General features: G+C 47.7%; 1 protein-coding gene across 1 annotated transcript in view; it reads right to left on the bottom strand.

Moving 5' to 3' along the window:
- Positions 1 to 17,356, bottom strand: part of LOC149367380 (pancreatic triacylglycerol lipase-like) — a 146,626-nt gene that overhangs the window by 104,836 nt on the left and 24,434 nt on the right. The window contains exons 3-4 of the mRNA XM_089573758.1: positions 10,496 to 10,683; positions 1,770 to 1,919 (exon numbers count right to left, since the gene is read on the bottom strand). Of these exons, the coding sequence (XP_089429884.1) occupies positions 1,770 to 1,919; positions 10,496 to 10,683 (338 nt within the window). The remainder of the gene's footprint in view (positions 1 to 1,769; positions 1,920 to 10,495; positions 10,684 to 17,356) is intronic.

The following is a 17,356-nucleotide window of genomic DNA, read 5'->3' as shown; positions in this document are numbered from 1 at the left end:
GATGAACGCAGTCTTCTCGCGATCTCTTTCGTCGACTTCAGTTTGCCAGTAGCCGCTCTTCAGGTCCATCGACGAGAAGTACTTAGCGTTGCACAGCCGATCCAGTGTGCCGTCGATGCGGGGGAGGGGGTAGACATCCTTCTTCGTAATGCTGTTCAGGCGGCGGTAATCGACACAGAAGCGAAGGGTGCCGTCTTTCTTTTTCACTAGGACGACTGGTGCTTCCCAGGGGCTCCTCGATGGCTGAATGACGTCGTCACGAAACATTTTGTTTATTGGGCATACTCGCCGCGGTCCAGGAAGAGCCTTCTCCCTTTCCGGTCGGCTCACTCACCGATCGTTAAGCGCGGTATCTCCACGGCATGGCTAAGACCTGCACTGCAAAGATCATGTGCGCATCAAACAAACGGAAGTTTCTGCGCACAGGTGAAGAGGCTATCTGCTGCGGGATACCCCAAGAAGATTGTGTCAAATGTTGCTGAGTCCCTGCTTGCTGAATGCAGTCTACGAAAGATCAAGCGCACCGATGCGGGTCAGGCAGAAAGAAAGAAAACAACATGCATCCCATACGTGCACAAAGTTGCGCACTATCTAAAGAAAAAAGCGAGGAAAGGAGGCATTAGGCTGGTTTTTTTCAGCCAGGAATAAACTTAGCGGATTGTGCAAACATGTAAATGAGGATGGAAGCAAAAAAGGCTGCCAGAAGAAGCATAACCGGAAGTTTGTCCCCTGTCGTGTTGGTGTCGTTTGCAGCATCCCGACCTCTTGTGGCAGTTTCTACATCGGTGAGACGGGACGCTGCATAAACGGCAGACTACGTGAACATGCAAAAGATATAGAGAACAATTCATGCAGAAACCATCTTGCTTTGCATTCTGCAGAGTGTAAAGATTTCGAAGCGCATCTGAATCGGACCACTATCATCGCCCGTTATAAAGAGGAGGTCACGAAGCTCATTTCGGAGGCTTGCAATATTAAAGAGCTGGATAGAATCTGTATCAGCAGCCTATCGATAAATCTACTACCTAAGGAACTTGCTTATCTTAATCAGTGACGTGCCTTTTTCAGTCAGGTTCTGTGGTTGTGCGATATCTTTTGCGTTTCCGTGTGTTTTTACTCGTGGCATTTCATTTATATGCTGCCTCACGTGTAGCAATAAACCATTTGGTTGTTAGTGAGCGCTGGTGTTTGTCCTTCTCTTGTCTCGCCTTGCGTCGCGCTGTTTTTTCCAGTTCTTCACACACGAAGAACGACACACACACACGGGCGCTCGTGTGTGTGTCGTTCCTTCGCGTGTCCGTGTTTCTTCGCGCTGTTTCTTCCTTTTAAATGCATTATCAACTAGCCCGGAACCTTGCTCTTCTGAAAAATGCAGAAGCAGCATGCATACATGTGCCAGATAGCAGTGCGATACGGAAACAGCAACAGAAATACATGTGCTCGATTACTGTGTGGTACTAAGGAAGACCAGATCTTTTCGCTAACTGAACTGGCGGTGAACTGATATGTGGGAACGGCCTTTACCTTGCAGTGGGCGTAGTGAGGGTGATTATGATGATGATAGGCGATAGATTTCAAAGCTAGAAGTGGAACTTACTGCCAGGCAAGCTGTCTCTGCCACCAAAACTCGCGTATACGCTTTCCTTCAGTATGGCCTTCTTCATTGCGCAACACATACGGGAGGAGCGCTGTGCTGTCCCACGTATTGCAATGAGAAATAAGCGTCACTGGAGCAGAAGCAGCACCAGAACGAAATGAAGCAGGCCTACCTGGACGACGCGTATGAAGGCTGCCAGCTGCTGTCCAACTTCGGGGACCACCTGGTTGACCACCCGGCCGTACAGGTCCTGGGACTTCCGGCCCCAGTCAACCATGATGATGTTGTATTCCCCGCGCACCAGGAACCGATCCTTCAGCTCCTGTGGAGTGAAACAGCCTTCATTGTTTGTCTGTTTTGCGCAGCCCAAAAATTCTGACACATTCATACTGCACATTTTCACGCGAATACCAGCGCTTCGTATACTCACGACATACGCAGCTACGTTGATTGCTTTTTTCCTTCATTTTTTACGTGTAGTTAGTTTCGTACATCAGGAGTAGAATTTAGCTTATGGATCTAGCTCCCAGATTATTAGAATCGGCAATCTTGATTATCATTCTTATGAAACACAGCGCTGGCGGACAACGGACGAGAATGAAGACACACAGAAGACACACAATGCGCTGAATGCGTCCGTTGTCCGCCAGCGCCGTGTTACAAAAGAATGCTCTACCAACTCACCCAGCATCATACTTTGATTACCCATATTATCATCGAGAAATTCACTGTTATCATCGCTTCGACCGTTATCTAAATAAATTTAATATGTATGTACGGCAAGCCGATGAAGACAGCACTACATTACATATGGCGATGGAATGATTTAATGGCTGCGAGCCTGGCAAGAGAGCACTGTGCTCCACCACTGTCAGCTTCCTCTTGGTAACGTTACTCGGAGCCATCGAGGGATCATCCCGGTTGATTGCTTGAATTCAGAAGGGTGAGGTGACGCTGAGCATGGCCAGGAAGGATAGAAGAATATGAAAGACTTGCCATCAAGATTAACGATTTGATCTGATAAGCGGTTGTATACGCGGAGCTTCAGGTCGAGCGGTCCGTCGCCCATAGCCGAAGGTAAAGGTTTATGAACTCGCCGAAAGGCTCGGGAAAGGGTGCCGTCTTGGTTTTTGTAGCAATTGTACATTAATGGCTCTGTCACATCCTTATCATGAGCGATTATAACTTAACTACTACGGATTCCGTGGCCCTTTTCTTGCGTTATTAAAATCTTATCTTCATCACCGACAGCAAGAGGTTGTTGCACATGATTGCACATCCGACCTGAAACAACTTCATGCAGGCGTGCCCCAAGGCAGCATCTTGGGACTTCTGTTGTTCTACATATAAGGAAATGATTTGGTCACTGTTGATAATACCGTGAATTTTGTGATTTACGCAGATGATACTATTATACTCCTCAGTGCAGCAAATCCATATGACTTATTTTCCAGAGCGAACCATTCCGCCATGTCCTTAACATCATGGAGTAATGCGAATTCTCTTGTTATCAATATTAATAAAACTATGGCTGCCCTGTTCACGCCCAAAAACCGCAATGTGCAGATACGGGATGCACTGGTTCTAAATAGTTCGCATATTCTCATCGTAAGTACCTGCTGTCAAATGCCTTGGTGTAATGTTTGAACAGCATATGTCATGGAACGAACATACAAATTTTCTTATGTCTAAAATTTCACGTGTTACTGGCGTCCTTTATAAACTACGATCTTGCTTAACAAAAAGCGTCAAGCTCCTAATATATCGACGCAGAAGAAAGGATGCCACATCCTGTGCCATGGCAGCAGAGAGCGCGGCGGTTTCAGGATACCTCGTTGGGTGATCGACGGCAACAATGACCCATCGTTTGCCAGAAGCAGTATGCGGGAGGGGCGCATATAAATCAATGCCAACGCGGTCGAAAGGGCGAAGCTGACAAGACAGCGGCTGCAACTCGCCAGCATTACGGTTGGTGGGTTTCTTGTGGCGTTGGCAGTCAAGACAGGAGCGTACGTATTTCAAAACGATATTTTACATGCCGCGCCAGTAGTAGCGGAGGCGGAGGCGCGTGTAAGTCTTGAAAAGGCCCGCGTGACCGCTTGGCAAGTCAGCGTGAAAACATGAACAGATATAGGACCGGAGGTGGCGAGGTATGACGAGGAGCCATTTTCGTCCACCAGAAAGATAATTACGGCGATAAAGCAGGTTATCTCTGATCTCAAAATGTGAAGTCTAACGGCGCAGGGCGCGGGATGGTGCAACCGCCGATGGGTCGGAGAGATCCTTGCCGCAGATCCTTGTCGGATGGGTCGGAGATCCTCTTTATGGGTCGGAGAGATCCTTGAGAGAATCCAGGGATCCTTGCGCTGCTCAGAAGGCAGGTCACTGATGCTGGGAGACGTAACAGGGGCGTTGATTTCGCAGAGGCTGGCAAGTTCGGCGGGGAGCGGGGAGCGAGACAAGGCGTCGGCGTCCTGGTGCTTGCGGCCCGACAGGTACACGATTCGGATGTTGTATTCTTAAAGACGCAGCGCCCATCGCGCCAGGCGGCCGGAAGGATCCTTTAGTGAGGAAAGCCAACAAAGGGCGTGATGATCCGTAACGACGTCGAAAGGACGGCCGTACACGTAAGGGAAAAACTTGCCTAAGGCCCACACAATGGCGAGGCACCCTTTTTCAGTCACAGAGTAGTAAGACTCTGCCTTGGTAAGTATACGGCTGGCGTAGGCAACGACATATTCGCCGAAGCCAGATTTGCACTGGGCGAGCACTGCACCAAGACCAATACCACTGGCATCCGTTTGGACTTCAGTGGGGGCCGCCGGGTCGAAATGGCGCAAGATGGGTGGTACCGTGAGGAGACGACGCAAGGTGTTGTAGGCGTCGTCGCATGCGGATGACCAAGCCGAAAAATAAACATTGGTGCCGAGCAGCTGAGTCAAAGGGGCAGCAATTGAGGCAAAGTTGCGAATGAGACGCCTAAAATAAGAGCAGAGCCTTAGGAAGCTCCGAAGTTCCTTAGTGGTGGAAGGTCTGGGAAACTCAGTCACGGCTCGAAGTTTCGCAGGGTCAGGGCGTACACCATCTTTGGACACAACGGGACCTAAAATTGTGAGTTCGCGGGCAGCAAAGGTGTTTTTTTTTAAGTTCAGCTGCCGGTCTGCGTTTCTGAGGCATCTCAAGACGTGCTTCATGCGACATACATGCGTTGGAAAGTCGGGCGAGAAGATAACTATATCGCCCAGGTAGCACAAGCCTGTCTTCCACTTGAGGCCACACAAAACGTCATCCATCATTCGCTCGACAGTAGCAGGAGCGTTACAGAGGCCGAAAGGCATGATGTTAAACTCGTAGAGGCCGTCAGGTGTCACAGACGCGGTTTTGGCACTATCTGCAGCTGCCATTGGGACCTGCCAATAACCAGAGCGCAAATCAAGGGAAGAAAAGAGCTCAGCGCCTTGTAGACAGTCCAGAGCGTCATCAATACGGTGCAAAGGGTAGACGTCGTTGCGTGTAATCTTATTAATGCGGCGGTAATCGACGCAAAATCGAACGGAGCCATCCTTCTTCTTGACCAGGACAACCGGTGAGGCCCAGGGGCTGGTGGAAGGCTGAATAACGCCGCTCTGAAGCATAGTGTCTACCTGTTCTTTAATAACTCGTCGTTCAGTGGCGGAAAAACGGTATGCGCGCTGTCGCAGAGGGGCATGGGCGCCGGTGTCCATACGGTGTTCGACAGTCGTCGTGCGCCCCAGAACACGCTGGTGGCAATCGAAGGAGGAGTGAAACTCCCCAAGAAGCGCAAGAAGCTGGGTTCGCTGAGTTGGCGGTAGAGTGGCGTCAATAGAGCGAAGGAATAGGTCGGTCGACAACGTGGCGGGCGCAGGAGTAGGTGAGCTGAGGGCGTCCATGGCGACCGGCGGGGGTTCTGCTGCAGCGTCGGTGTGATTGGCAACGCAACCAAAGAGCTGCACGATTCTGACGCATTCTCCGCGCCGCAATGCGAAGGGGCTGGAAAACGGGTTTAAGACCCACCTGGCGGTGAGGCCGGCGGATAAAGTGAGCAGGGCATAAGGCAGCGGCAGACAATGGCGGCGTAGAAAAGTAGGAGACGGCGTGAAGATGACACTGGCATTGCGAACGCGGTCACAGGAGAGAGGCACAATCACGTAAGAGCACGCAGGAATATCGGTACTGTCGGCGGCAAAAGCTACACCGCCGCTCCTTCGCCAGACGCCTCGTTGCAGTCGAGTGAGTGGGACGCATGGCTCCGAAGCGGCCCAGTGATTCCGCGCCAAGCGTTTCGGGGAAGCGGCAGTGGGTTTGACTGGCTAAGGATCCAGATGCCTCATCCACCGTGAACTTTGTATATTTTTTCTGTGTAATAAACTTGAACCTGAAGAACTTGAAGCACACTTTAGAATTTCCAAAGTGTCTTCGGTTTTTTTTTTTTTTTTGAGGAAAGGGAATGCGCAATATCTGTTTCACACATCTAGTTGGAGACCTGAACCAGAGAGAAGGCGCATAACTGCCCTCTTGGAACAGTGGACACCTCAATCGTGCTTTAAGCTACGTGGCGGTAGTGACAGGTGTGCGCTGCAAGCTTTGGCATTGACAACGTTGTGCCAGAAATGCTGCCACTTGCCAGGATGACAGGGTTGGTGGGGACTTTAATGTGGATGTAAAGAAAAGCGGGGATTTCTTACTACTTATGCGAGAGAACACCCCGTTCCTCTCGCTCCTAACGGCTCCCGCAGCTGTGACAACCTCGCGAAATACTTGCGCAGACCTCGTCTTTGAGAACCACGCATTGGGGCAGCACGTCGAGCATATATCCATCTACTTCTCCATCCACAAAGCTTCCTTCTTTACAATCAAGAACTGTTAGTTGAGTATTTCTTGAAGAAGGAATATGTGTGAAAAATAACAAGTTGTCTGTTATTGTACGTACTACATGTCTTGCTCGAATTCTTTGCCTCAATCTATCGAAAAGCTGGAACAGCTGATGAGCTACTAGCGCCTGTGTTGTCTTTCTCTACCCTGTCGTCCTTGTTTTTTAAGCGCTACTACTATGTCCTCTCAATCCAAACACCAACTAGCCCAGCTTTCTGCCTTAAAGAGCTACGCTCAAATTTCGCATTAGGCAGTAACGTAATCGTCGGCAATTTTTTTTATTACGCTCGCGTTATTACTGTTCGCGTTTTTCGTGTATGCCTGTACAGCACTTACTGTTTTTCGTGCGTGTGGTTTCATATGTGTGCTGTTAGTTTAAATTTGTTTTCTTCCTCTTAATTTTTTTTCCTTCTGGACGTCACTTTTACTGCACCAACAGAATGTTGATGTGTAGGTGTTTCTACCCACTTTTTCGGTCGCAGGCCCCAAAGCGGGATGATCACGTCTGATTTCTTAGCTTCTGCGTCTTGTTAAGCTGGTTATTCTCTTTGCTGTGTATTTTTTCCTTACACAATGTATGTGCGTCCCACTCCTGCCTAAGGCCTCCTATGAAGGCTGGCATTAATTCGGAAATAAATAAAAAGTGGCCGGATGACATTAAGAGGTTTGCGGGGACAAGGGGGCCGCAGACAGAACAAGACAGGGATAGTTGCAGAGGCATGCCCTTTGTCCAGCAGTAGGCGTAGTCGGGCTGATGATGGCCGTCAACTGAGCTACGGCACAGCTGACCAATCTTTTGCTTTTGTGGGTGGTATTGATGTGTAGTGTAAATGAAACTTGAAAGTGCTGACCAGCCGCACCGCCGTCCGCAGCGGCGGATGTCGCATGTCCTCCATTACCGCGAGTGCCACGCAATACCAAGAATGGTGAAGGCGAAAGCAGTGCGAGAACCCTCTTGACTATACCTGGAGCGTAATCGAGAGGGTATAATCAGATTCGAGGCCCTCGTCAGCTATTGAGCAGGGAATGCAAGGGAAAGGAGGGCCTCGTTATTGCACACATGACGGAAGGCAACTGTCACCGATACCATGGTCCATAGGGGACGTTTTTTTTTTTACGTCGAAAGCATTTAATGGCTCATTCTCCCGTCCGGCCTCCGGCGTCACATCCAGCGCCTGGCGTGACTCATCAACGAGCGAAGCTGACGTCATCAAAAGGATGACGGGTGTCCACCCAGATACGTGAGACAATTACTGCGCAATTTACTCTCCTCAAATACAATTTTCATTTTCTTCATTACGGCCCCCCTTTCTTTCTCTTATTTCACTCCCACTTCTTCCCTTCCTGCACTGTGCGGTTCACGGAGAATTACTACGCCATTTCCTTTCCCCAAAAAGAGTTGCGGTCAAAGGCCATGTGGAACGGGTGGTGGCGGTGTTGGGATCGGGTAGCGTGGTCGGGCCGGAGGAGGGGACGAGGAAGTAGGAGACATGGTTAAGAAGAGAAGAAGGAAAAACTTTGTACAAGATATTTCGATGACTTACAAAAAAAAAGCAACTAAGAGTTACCCATAGTGGAAGGGAGCTGCTTCGCCAACGGGAGTCTCTTGGTCACAATAGAACATCCCGTTAAGGATTCGTAATCCCCAGATCCCTGACTGGGGAATAAAGTTCGAAGAACGACGTCCAATCAGATGAGCAGTTGTGGACACTGGTGGTACAACCTACGGCCGGGGGCAGTGCTTGGCTGCGCTACCCTCCCGCAGCTCGGTCGATGGGAAGAGGTAGAGGCTGAGTCATCAAACACTGAGGGAAGGGAATTTCCCGCAGTCCACCAGCAGATGAATGAACGTCCTCGTACTCCCCCGCCGGATGTACAAAACACGAGACCTCTGTCGAGGACACAGCCGTCTTTCAATTAACAGCAACAGCCAACACTCCGTCATCCGGCGACCCGAGGGTAGACTCGGCCACCTGACGCCGCCACCGTCGCCGCTGCTTCCGCCGTGTGATCCGGATCAGCGATCACTACCTGCCCTAAGTAGACGTGTTTTCTTGCTACTGCCAGCACTTTGGTACCAAGTTCCAACTGCTGTTCCCTTGCTAGGCTGTTGAACATTACTTTGGTTTTCGGCATGTTGATTTTAAGACCTGCCGTTCTGCTCTGCCTGTCTAACTCATTTACCATGCTCTGCAGTTCATGTACTGAGTGGCTTAGCAAGTCAATGTCTTCAGCAAATCGCAAATTACTCATTTACTCTCCATTAACTCTTATCCCCAACTCTTCCCATTTCAGGCCCCGAAATACCTCCTGTAAGCAGGCTGTGAATAGCATTGGCGAGATCGTGTCTCCCTGCCTGACACCTTTCTTTATTGGAATTTTATTGCTGACATTATGGAGGACTATAGTAGCTGTGCAATCGTTATAAATAACTTCCAATATTTTCACATAACACTGATGCACACCCTTATTCCGCAATGCCTGCATGACAGCCGAGGTTTTCACTGCGTCAAATGCTTTCTCGTAATCAATGAAGGCTATATATATGGGTTCGTTATATTCTGGGCATTTCTCGACCACCTGATTGATAGCGTGGATGTGGTCTATTGTCGAGTACCCTTTACGAAACCCTGTCTGATCATTTGGTTGATTGAAGTCTAAGGTTGACCTGACTCTATTAGCGATTACCTTAGCAAATACCTTGTAGGCAACGGACAGTCAGCTTCTTCAAGTCCTTGGCGTCTCCTTTCTTATGAATTTAGATAATGTTAGCGTTCTTCCAAGCTTCTGGTAGTCTCGAGAACATAGTCAGGCAGAACCGCCCCTTTCATGTATAAATACTTCATCACTCGTTTCGGGCCACTAGAAACCTCTCCTTCGGCAATTTCAATCTCTATCCCAGCCGCACTGTATATGGTGAGCGTTTACTGCAGTGTGCTGGGCTACAAATCTGGAACGTGATACCCATTTCTCTGAAAAACACACAATTTCGGTGGTAGGTTTAAAAAACACAACTGAAATATTTGATTTAACCGGAAATTCCATTTTCTTCATAGTTTTCTGCTATTATGTACTTTGTATGTAACAGGATATTTTGTCCTCACACTGGATGTTCGAAAGTTCTCTTAGTATGTCATGTTTTCAAAGCTATTTTTTTTCTTTTTGTCTCGACAAATGCTATCTACTAGTCTTATTTAGGCTGCTTTGCTCATAATCTTGTTTGTACGCTTACGCTATTCTGTTTAAGTACGCCGTTTTTTAGTTTACATCTGAGTATTTATTTATTTATTTCCAAATACTGTTAGGTTCTCTTGCGGGCTGTTACAGGGTGGGAACGGTATAGTCAGTCAGTACAACTCAGTTCCAGCTCTTTTACAAAAGTTTCAAGTGAACAAGTTTTGTTGAATACGTGTCGGTCAAGGTTATTCCATTCTATAATTGTTTTATACACATCAACTCTCGGCATGTATGACATAACTGCGAAGGGATGGTTAGTACGCGATGGCAGTCTTCCGGGTAGGCGCAAGTACAAGGTAGAATCCAGATTGAACATATTGTGATAAAGCTAATAAAAAAACTTTAGCCTAGCAATTTTTCTGCGAATAGCCAATGTTGGTGACTGTGCTCGTAATAGAAGTTCTGATACGGACTGCGTTCTTCGGTAAGACGAAAATATAAACCTTGCTGCCAGTCTTTGAACACGTTCAACCTTGTATCTTGTGTACTTGCACCCGAGCTAGCCGTTGGCTAAGGATCCAAAAAGTGTTTTCTATTTTCTGTAAAAGAAATTTGAAATGAATTGGAACTCTTCACATGCCGACTGCCACCGCTGGCCGCTGCTCCTACAGGATCTTCCCGTGGCAGCGACCTGTCCACTCCTCCTGCATCGCCGACGACGCAGAATCCACGCGTACTCTAAATAAGATGCACCCTGGCCAATCCCCCGCCGTGGGTATGTGCCATTATTAAGCTCGAGGACATCACCATCATTAGAACGCTGCTCACCATTTCGGGAGCGAGCAGCTTGCCACTGTTGAGGTAGCCGTGTATGTATATCTTGGTGTCCCACTTGGCATTGAAGGTGGAGTTGAGGATGCTCTCGCGGTCCACCAGGAAGTGCGGCTTGTGCGGATTCTGGCGGGTGAACAGCCGGAACCGAGTGTCCTGGGCGGGACCGGAGTTGGCACGCTTGTCTGCGGGCAAACAGTTGGAGGGAATGCTCAAATATGCGCAATTATCAACTTTACATTGACATGTTAAAACTGATCCCAACAAGGCAAAGAAAACTGAATGTAAGAAGAGACATGCAGCTCCGTTTGTTAAATGTTCCGTGACAGTCGTCCCCCAGATTCCTCTCACGTGCGGAAAGAAGTACATCGGCCAACCCGGCCGCTGTATTAACGACCGATTAGCAGAACACAATCAGGATTTAAAAAATTGCACAGGTTCACATCTGCCCCATCACTGTAAAGCCTGCGGTGAAGAAAGATTAAGTGTACAGCAAGGCTGAAAGATACGAAGGTTTTAAGAAGTAAGGACAAGACAGCCCGAGAACTGTTAGAGGCTTTCTATATCAAAAGCAACTGTAGCGATTGTGTTAGTACCCCATCAATTGCCATATACAAGAATGAAACTGCTTTTTTAGATACACGGGGGTGAGACACCTGTGTGACTCGCCTGTCTCTTTTTTCAATTTTCGTACAACACCACCTGCGCATGTGTGGTTCTTGCTATCCCTCCTGATTGTTTGCCTTATATTCATTTGTATTATCAGGGAATAAATCAGTTGGAAGTTGCTCCTGTCCCGTCTAGCTTTCGGTGTGTTGTCTGTTTCGGCGGTGTAACCCTTTTTCTGGTAACATTATCATGTCTTGCGCAATGGTAGCGCAGCTGTTAAAGGATGCATCACTGCCCTGCGATGTCAGGTCCTGCCACTGGTGGGTCTTGCTTATTTACTGATTTATTTAAGCATACTGTAAGCCTAATTAGGTTCTTACAGGAGTGGGCAAAACAATGGACCAGTTATACAAAACAATAGCATATCCAGTATAACATACACAAGATAAAAAACACGCGCACTGCAGTAGGATAGACCATGGCCAATAGGCCGATAACAAATAAGCAGTTCGTTAAGACACTGTCCAAATACATGCGCACTGCGTTCATTTCGATGGAACTAAAATACGGGAAAGAAGAACGACAAAACAACGAAGAGATACAAGGTGTACATGATAGTCGAAAGGCCCAAGTACAAAAAAAATATTACACTGAACACTCCCACTGAACAACTCGAGACATCGTATAAGTTTTTTTTTTATTGTAAATTCTGTTTTTCAAAAAATGACTCTACGCTCTGCAAAAAGATATCACGAGAGACGTCGTCCATGAATTCGTGAGGCAGATTATTCCATTCTTCAATGGCTAAGGGGAAAAATGAGAATGTATGTGTGTCGCATCGCGCTGGAATGGGCCTGATGGGTCTGGGATGGGTCTGCAACCCAAGTCGCTCTTCCCGAGCAGCCTCCCGCGATCCACCATTAGTTTACGTGCCGCATGCCACAGTTTCCTACTGTGGGTAGGTTGTGACGACGCCAGAGGGTCACGTGAGCTAGGTTTTCCACCTAGGTGATTTCTCATGGAGAGGCTCCCTGGGTCTCCCCTACGCCGGCCTATCCATCGCTCACAACGCCGAACCCGACACCGGAATGTCTGCGTAACGGGGCTTGTGACGCTGTCGCCGCGCTAAAAGGACGGCCTTCTTTCCAAGCCCTCTGAAACAGCGAAGCAGCAGAAGCCTGAAGGCATACGACCTCACTGGCCAAAGGCTCCTGCCAAAATATGCTGAGTGGTGGCGTGTTCCTTACAAGCGCGCGTAACACACTACAGCGAGAGTGTCGTATAACCAAGAAATGCCCTGAAGGTAAGCAAAGTGTCAGCAGAGAAGCACGACACTAAAAAATCTTCGTAATATATGGCCATAGAATTATGTGACAGGTGCCACTGAGCCTCGGTTGCTCTGGAAAATGCTGCGCTTCAGATTAACATTTAAGGCGAAAGCCTTTAATGCCTCATACTGTCGTTAACAGACGCGTCGGCAGCCGTGTCGGCAGAATTTGTCCGCCTTTCGGCGGCACTGCTTAAAAAGAAACTGCGCCGAGGGTGGGAATCGAACCAGGGCCTTTGACATTTGATGCGGAGACGCAACCACTCCGCCACGAAGGCTCAAGGTTCGAGCGTGAATAAAGGCGCATCTAGTGAATGCATGAGTTTCATAAATACAATAAAAGGAATAAAGTGCAGAAAAGGAAAAATAAAAAATCAAGAAAAACAAAATAAAAATGATATGAAAATAAAAATAAAAACAATAAAAACAACAAAAGGAGCAAAAAAAAACATGAAAAATAAAAAAGTCGATAAAACAAACACAGTGCGCCAGGAAACGCTTTCGCCTTGCAGCACTTTAGAGAGCCAAAGTGCCCCCTGAATTTTTTTGATGCTCTGTGTCGATGACGAGGGCGCGGTCTCTGGCGACTCAGCTTGTGGTTTCACCTCGCGTTTCTCGCATGGCTCTCGTGCGTCGTAACTGGGCGTCCGTCCTCGTGCGTCAATTCGCCTCTTCAGCAGAGCTTTATTTATTAATGCGCAAAAAATTTCTAGGCTATGTCGGCGGAGTCCTGTCCCCAAAACGTGTCCACAGTAGTTGTGACGGTCTCACGAGAGGTAGCATCAAACGAAAAATGATGCCGATAGGATGATTAGGTAATCAATTATAGCCAAAAATGTCGAGAAAATGCTCAAATAACGCGAACATCGATATAATTAGTGGACATGAGAACAGCCGTGGACGGAAAATTGTACAAAAATAGGCAAACGAGAGAAAATTATGTTCGAAATAAATTAGAATCTATTTGATGGGCGATAACTGAACAAAAAGTTTCATTCACATAGAATAATTAATTAATTATCGGAAAAAACAATTGGACAGTTGAATAGGCTGGGCGGGGAGATAGTAAAAGGACGGGAAAGCAACCGCGGCGGCAAATTTGAAAAACCAAAATATCTGATTGAGATAAAAGAAGGTTAAATCACAGTAAATATATCGATCCTTAATTAAAGCATAAGGTAATGACGCTAAATTAGTAGTTAAATGAATTAACAAACAAAAAGGAAATTATAAATACAGGCAAAAAGAGCCGGCGAGTGCCGAGGAGGCGTCAATGCTTTCGCATTTTCCCAATGCGGGTAGCCGCAGTTCTCTCATTTTTCTTTTGCTACTTTATCAATTTTAAATTTTTATTTCCCACAAGACCTGCCTTTAACCTAGTCGCACGAACGTTAGAAATCCATAATATAAGCAACGACACCAACTGCGGTTATGAAATTTTATTGCTCTTTTAAATTTTAACGCAGCTGGAGCAGTTGGAATGTTCACTGCCAAGTAAGAGCGCCGCAGTTTTGTATATAATCACCTCACTTGTGTTGCATTGTATTCGCCACGACTCTGAAGGCAAGAAAGAAATAAATGTTCTTGAGTGGTCATGGGCAGCGCGCCCTGCTCATGGCTCAATTGACAGCGGTTAGAGTCCAGGATAGACCGGTTTTGTTTTCACCGTAATTGCTTCTTGTTTGGAGACACTATATAGTAAGGGTGAAATGACTCATGACACCTGTACCAATAAATAATTGTATAGGGACGTCGACGTTGCTGTACTGTGTGTGCGTTTTGGAGCGCATTATTATTATCTGCTTCAACCTCACTTTTTTTCTAGACGAGTTGATCATCAGTGGAAGATCCCAGAGATTAAGTGTCGCACAGATGTTTACAAAACCTCGTTTTTTCCACGGACGATCAATGAGTGGAACAGGCTACCAGCCGGCGGCACTGAGTGCTGCACGGAAGGCCAATTTCGCGCATTCTTATCTGATGTGTGACGTGGCGCGCAGTTCTTGCGCGTGTCTTTTTCACTTCATTAGTGTCATTTTATTTGTGGAGCGTGGTTGTCTTCCTTCAGTGCATGCTTTTCCCCATCTAATAGTTGTGTAATTGTATTTCTGTTATCCTGTGTACTTTCGGCTAAATGAGCATAAGTTATTGTGTTTCCACCCCCTGCAATAATGCCCTCGGGCGCTGCAGGTACCTGTAATAAATAAATAAATAATTAAAAATGTTAAGCGGTTGCGTCATCATGGCCATCTCGACCAATTCCGCTTTTCCAGGACGCGCCAAGGCCAACTAAGGCGGACCATGAAGACAATTAGCTTTAAAATGATACTATGCTATGCTGCTTATGGAAGTAATCGTTTCAACCTCAACGTGGCTTCATTGCAATGCTAAATTGTTAGCGCAACAAGCTGTGCCAACAGAGGAGATTACAGAAATTGGCGGAATCTATGCAGCCGGATTCGTTGAAAGCCTCTCAAGTACATTGCGCGATATCAAATACACTGAAACTCCAGAACCCACGGAAAAAAATTTACTGAGCTAGTCACAGACACCGACCCAACGCCGCTCAAGGGACCTTGTTCAACGGTCTAGTGCCGTCTTGGGCGCTGTCATGCTTGCTGCTGCCTTTCACCACATGGCGTTCCCGGAGCTTATGTGGTGCGCATCAAAAGCCCCTACTGATGGGCGATTTGGTGGTGCTTTGCAGATCACGCATAACGACTACAAGGATGCAGACAACACCCACATTACAACTAATGGCTGACTGACACAAATGCATGATTCCTTTGTGACGTCATCGAGATGAAAATGCTGACATGAGGTGGCTGCAACAGAAATGATGATTCTTTGACATTCATTCAAATGGATGATGCGCTGACACATGATGCACCTGTGTTTTAATTAAATGTGCGTCAGTAATCTTGACATACTGGCTCCGATGCGTGGGTAGTTGTCCCCACTTCACGCAATTTAGCGTGCGTTCCCAGACACCCTTGGATCATGTGGGGGTAGTGGTGTCGGTCACAAAGGAGATGCCCTCGACTCACCGTTCAAGCTCAGCGGAGACCAGCTACCAAGTGACAAGAGCTTTTTGGTCGTTAGGTGCCGAGCTTCCGCCGGTCGCAAGCCAGAGAATGGGACGGAGCCATAGGTTTACAAACAAAACAAATTTTATGCAGCAATGAGACCAAACAGATTTCACAATCACTAGTACACGTACATAAAAATGATTAACAAAACGATGCAACTCGTGCATGGTTACACTCCAGAGAGATTACAATACAAAGGAAATATTATACCTAAAGTGCGCTAACACAAGAGAGAGAGGCAAACAAATAAAGCACAATTTGTTCACCGGGCACTGCGCCAGTCCGACGACCAGAGGCACACGACGATGCCGTCCCGCAGACTGGCACGCGCAGACCCTGTGAACCGCGGCTGGGCGAGTGGTGAGTGCTGTCCCGGGAGTCGAGCGGGCGCGCTTCGATGAAGCTTAAACGGCGGCTCGGGCTAGACGACGGCGGTCAACGCCCTTCTTATATAGGCTTGTTCCACGTCTGTCTGTTCTTCGCGCCAAGGCAGGCTGGCACAAACACAGTACCGGCTGTGCAGTCGCCTTCTCCTCGCGCCGGCCGCGTGTCGCCATTGGGCAAAAGCTGTGACGGGCTTCCAGTAGCTTCCAGGGCTTTCTGGGCTGGCGCCGCCGCCGACGCGGGAGTGAAGAGGGGGAGGGCCTCTCTCACCACACGCAAGGCTACGTGCTCTTCATTGGCTTCAAGTAGAAACGTCGCCGACATTCGAGAAGGGTCGACGTCATGGCCGACGCAATCCCTCGGCGCGTTGGGTCGGCGAGTGGTGGTGGAGGGGGCAGCCACACATAGAAAGCTAGTCGCTCTGCCGGGTTTCCTTCTCCCCGGTTTTACGACCCGCGCTGGCGAGATGTGTCCGCGCGGCACCGGTTTTGTTCCTGTGTTTAAAAAATGCACCGAATTTTGTGACACTAGTATCCTGCACGCTTCAGAAATAGAATTACACGGCACTTCATTCTTTATTTCACAGTCATAGCAATGTCACCGTCCCTGCAATAGCCGTCCTTCCTCCTGTGCTCCACTGATCTTTCGTTTATACACCGGCCGGTTTGATCAGCATAGGTGGATCCGCAAGACAAGGGAAACCTCATGCGCCACCCCAGATGAGCCTGCAAAAAGTGGGTCACGATGTCCGATCGTGCAAGGCTTCTCACTTTCTTTAAATGGATTTGTCATCGGCACTCGGACGTTGTTGCCAAATGGATTTGTCATTCTCACTCGGACGGGCCGATGACAAATACATGATACATGATACATCTTTTTTTAGGCAGTGTGAAGTGTTATGCAGACAGTGGTGTTTTCATTTCCTTCCTTGAGGCATTTCTCTGTTAATTTTTATTTTCTAGCAGCCTCGCCCCTACATATAAAAAAAAAAGATTATTGAGACAGCCAGCTGACATAAGGCGTGTCAGTTGCCATTGGAAACTGTTAGGCACTGAATGCAAACAGGTTTTTTTTTTCGGCGGGGGGGGGGGGGGGGGTTGTTTAGGTACCGTCGTGCCTAAATTAGTTTAGAATGGGATGAATAAAATGGAAACAGAAGTTTGTTTGCCATTGGCTGATACTCCCTGCATACATGCTACTCCGGAGTTTTGACTTCAAATCGTAAACCTTTAAACGATGTCATCTGTAACTTCATCCGTTGACATTAGAGGGTTAAAAAACTCTTCAAAAAGGGATGAAAGCTGGTTTACAGTCGCGGAAAAGTCATCTTCACTCACCTGCAGTAAAGTCAGAAAATCATCAATGTATCTATAAACGAGGACAATTTTCAAGCCTTGCATGCGGTCAAAAACGATTTTGTGGCATTGGAGCTATACATACATCACTAAG

Source organism: Amblyomma mixtum, chromosome 1 (genome assembly GCF_055824585.1).
Source record: "Amblyomma mixtum isolate Tamu chromosome 1, ASM5582458v1, whole genome shotgun sequence".
Classification (NCBI taxonomy): Eukaryota; Metazoa; Arthropoda; class Arachnida; order Ixodida; family Ixodidae; genus Amblyomma; species Amblyomma mixtum.
This window is presented reverse-complemented; position numbering and strand designations above follow the sequence as displayed.